This window comes from Lactuca serriola, chromosome 8 (genome assembly GCF_051521515.1).
Source record: "Lactuca serriola cultivar US96UC23 chromosome 8, Lser_US96UC23_V15, whole genome shotgun sequence".
In the NCBI taxonomy this organism is placed as follows: Eukaryota; Viridiplantae; Streptophyta; class Magnoliopsida; order Asterales; family Asteraceae; genus Lactuca; species Lactuca serriola.
In genome coordinates, this window is record NC_136415.1 from 97,804,221 (window position 1) to 97,807,607 (window position 3,387).

At 29.3% G+C, this 3,387-nt stretch overlaps 1 protein-coding gene across 1 annotated transcript; it reads right to left on the reverse strand.

The window, feature by feature from the left end:
* Positions 1–1,151: 1,151 nt before the first annotated feature.
* Positions 1,152–2,575, reverse strand: LOC145070420 (large ribosomal subunit protein eL42). Its single transcript, XM_079017367.1, has 4 exons — positions 2,450–2,575; positions 1,669–1,848; positions 1,505–1,579; positions 1,152–1,361 (listed from the first exon to the last, which is right to left on the reverse strand). Exons 1-4 carry the CDS (start codon positions 2,450–2,452, stop codon positions 1,302–1,304), a joined length of 318 nt encoding a protein of 105 aa, XP_078873493.1. The 5' UTR covers positions 2,453–2,575; the 3' UTR covers positions 1,152–1,301.
* Between the last annotated feature and the right edge of the window lie 812 nt (positions 2,576–3,387).

The window sequence follows — 3,387 nt, forward strand, 5'->3', positions numbered from 1 at the left end:
AAATCTGAATAAGGTTTGTCAAGGGAAACATACATGAAAATGTTTGATGTCTAGCAAAAGCAAAAGGGTCACTAAGAGAAAAATGGTGTTGTCTTCATTATTTTGACCAAATATGTTATGAGTAAGTTTTAATGTGAAGCTTCAACGTGGCCCATTTGGGTTCTCCAACAATGTTTTTTGTTTTTCAACGATCGATGTCTAGGTTTATCCATATATGGTCTTTGTTGGTCGAAAAAAACGACAGGAAAATTGAAGATAACTAGAAAAAGATGAAATTACTAAATATACGGTTATTAGTTTAATGGTAAATAATTTATATATATAATTTTGAGTTTAATGATATTTTAAAACAAGAAATATAAGTTTAATGGGGATTTTGAACAACTAAACCGGTTAAACCTGCAACACAGATCACAATGATATTTCTTAAAGACTTAAACAACAAATACATATTTAATGGTAAATGACTAAGTATAAGTGTATAAACAAAAAATGACTAAGTATAAGTGTTTTTTTTTTAAATAACTTTTTAGAATATCTTATAGTTGACAAATAACTAATTTTATGTTTAAAAAGATAAAAATTCATGTTTTTTTATGGTTAACTGATACATATCTTTCAAATTTTATACTTTTTGACGGGATTTTAAATTTGATTACAATTTTGGTTTGAATTAAAAATTTTGTTACTTATTCACACAAAATTTAGTTTTTTTTTTTTTTTTAATTTGTTTATCTACAAAACTTTAAGACTTTTACAATGGTTTTTTTTTTCAAAATTTTGCATTGCCTCATGAACATTAACAAACTAAATTTTCACACTAATTATACACCACTATAAAATTGGAAAGAAAATTTATATGATTTTTTTTAGCAAGAGGATAGGAGAAAAAGGAAAGTTACAAAATAAGAAAAAAATGAAGAAAACAAAATTACAACTGAGTTTTGTATTCAAGAACGGATCGTAGATCCAATTCTGCCACTTAATCTGATCACCTTTTTTCTTCCAAAGGTGAGAGAGACAGCAGTTGTATCTCTTTAACCATCCATGTAGTTTACTCGAATATATAATAGCTTATAACTATTTAAAAAAGAGCATATACATTATCAAAACAGAATTTAGCAAATTAAGTAAAAAACCCCAAACACCCCTTGAAAAACAATTTTGCATTACTTTAAACAGTAGTCCAAGTTAAATAAAAGAAAATACAATCCAAAATCTGTGAAGTCATTACATTCTTGCATTGTAAACAAGAAAAAAGATAACACTGAAAAAGCCAGCCAAAAATGATGCATAACTGCTTAAAATAGAGAAGTTCCCTTTCCCTTTTTGTCACCACCAATCTCAAAATGTTTGCACCTCTACAAAACAAAACAATACAAATAAATCAACAATTAACGAATCATTAATGGTTTTAATTAAAAACTATGGGATAAAGTGTTGGGTTATTTTAGCATATTGCATTTTCATAGGAAATAAGAAATACATAGATCCAAAAACTAACCTTAATCGGGTGTTGTGAGACATGCTTGCAACCTTGGCATTGAAGCCTTAGAACAATTTTCTTGGTGGTTTTTGCCTATGAAATTGGTACAATTTTTTATAATATAAGAACAAAAGTAAACAAGAAGGTTGAACAAAAAGAATGAAATTTTATATTTTTTTTACCTTTTTGTGAAAAACGGGTTTGGTTTGACCACCATAACCAGACTGTTTTCTATCATAACGACGTTTTCCTTGTGCAGCTAAACTATCTTTGCCCTTCTTGTATTGTGTTACTTTATGTAAGGTGTGCTTCTTGCACTCCTTTGACTTGCAGTAAGTCTTCTTTGTTTTAGGAACATTCACCTACAAATCAAAACAAACAGATAAAAAGTTCTTGAAATTAGTTATTCGCGATCAATCTTGGATACATGTTTTCTTTCAGAGTTTTTGATCTCAACTTAAACAAGTTTCAAACTTTATCCAGGTAAAAACAGATAAACAGAGTCTTTTGCCCCTGATGTTAATAACTTAACATTGTTAAGATCAAATGGTCTGGAAAACTTCAATGGCACGTGAAATTAGGGTTTATAGTGAACTTATAGATTGATATATCTACGTGAGCTTTATGCACTGGAGATTAGACAAATAAAACAAAACCAACTAATGCATTTCTAAATCAAAAACGACGAGAACACCGAAATCACAATTATATTGTGATGAAACTCGAGCATACGAACACTAGAATTCTGTGGCACAAAATGAAAATTGAAAATCTGCTCTGGCTACATCTAAGAGAAAGTCTTGAGAACGATTCAGACTAAGAATTCTATATGCAATCAAAAGCATTCGCTCTTTTTTTTCTCCAAGTTCAAGAATACAAAAATGTAGTAATAGGAATCTTAATACACGTATAATCAGCAGATAATTGGTGAAGGAACAAAGTTGTAGACATTAGAGTGCTTACCATGGTGGACGAGTTTCTCTGAAGAGGCGATAACAGGTTTTTTAGGGTTTCGTCAACGACGAGATGTTTTACGGCACTTGTATTTAAGTGGTTAGGGTTTTATTCCTATTGGGATCCGGAGCCCAATCTTGGCCAAATTCAGTTTTGTTTTAACTAATGTTACTTTGGGCCTAAAGTCAGCCCAAAAGGCGGAATTGCAATTCTTATTTTTCTTATTAACACCAGAATAATACATTAACATATAGCAAAATAGCAAAAATATACACTAAAATTTAATTAAAAAAAAAAATAGATAATGTGTGATAAAAAAAATATGTAATTAACACGTCATGTTTTTAGTAGATAAAAGGATAATTAATCTGTTAAATGTCTTGTGATATAACTCTATATTTTATAAACCAAATACTAACTATTTGAGTTTTTAAAACTAACCTTGTTATCGATACTAATCATTGATTAAAATCCATAACTTTTATTTTGATCCATACAACTTTTACTTTTATTTTTTGTATTTTAGAAGTGCTCAACCGTTATAGAGTGTGATATATATCTTATGACAACTTGTTGCTAAAACATTAAAATTTAGTTTGTGGACGAATAAAATATTTTCTTAAACATGATACATATGTCTTCCAACATGACCCATAGAAACAGACACAAATTGACTTGCTACATAATCGGATGAATACCATCATACCCTTATATGTTATATCCTATGTAAAAGTCGCATTTGTGGAGAGGCCTGACTTCTCCTCAAAGCATAAGACGGAGAAGATTGGGTTGCAGCTAATATAATAGCACAAAAGTATAACATCTTTAAAATCTAGTATAAATCTTTCTTAGAATATGGCCAAACCTTAAACTAACCAAGACTTTATAGCTACAATGAATATTCATTGCATGTAAGATAAGGAAAGCAATAATTACTCACTTCATGA

Coding starts and splice junctions, on each gene's coding strand:
- LOC145070420 (XM_079017367.1), bottom strand. Junction 1,580..1,668: donor AACCCGTTTTTCACAAAAAG/GTAAAAAAAATA, acceptor CCAATTTCATAG/GCAAAAACCACCAAGAAAAT. Junction 1,362..1,504: donor TCTCACAACACCCGATTAAG/GTTAGTTTTTGG, acceptor TTTGTTTTGTAG/AGGTGCAAACATTTTGAGAT.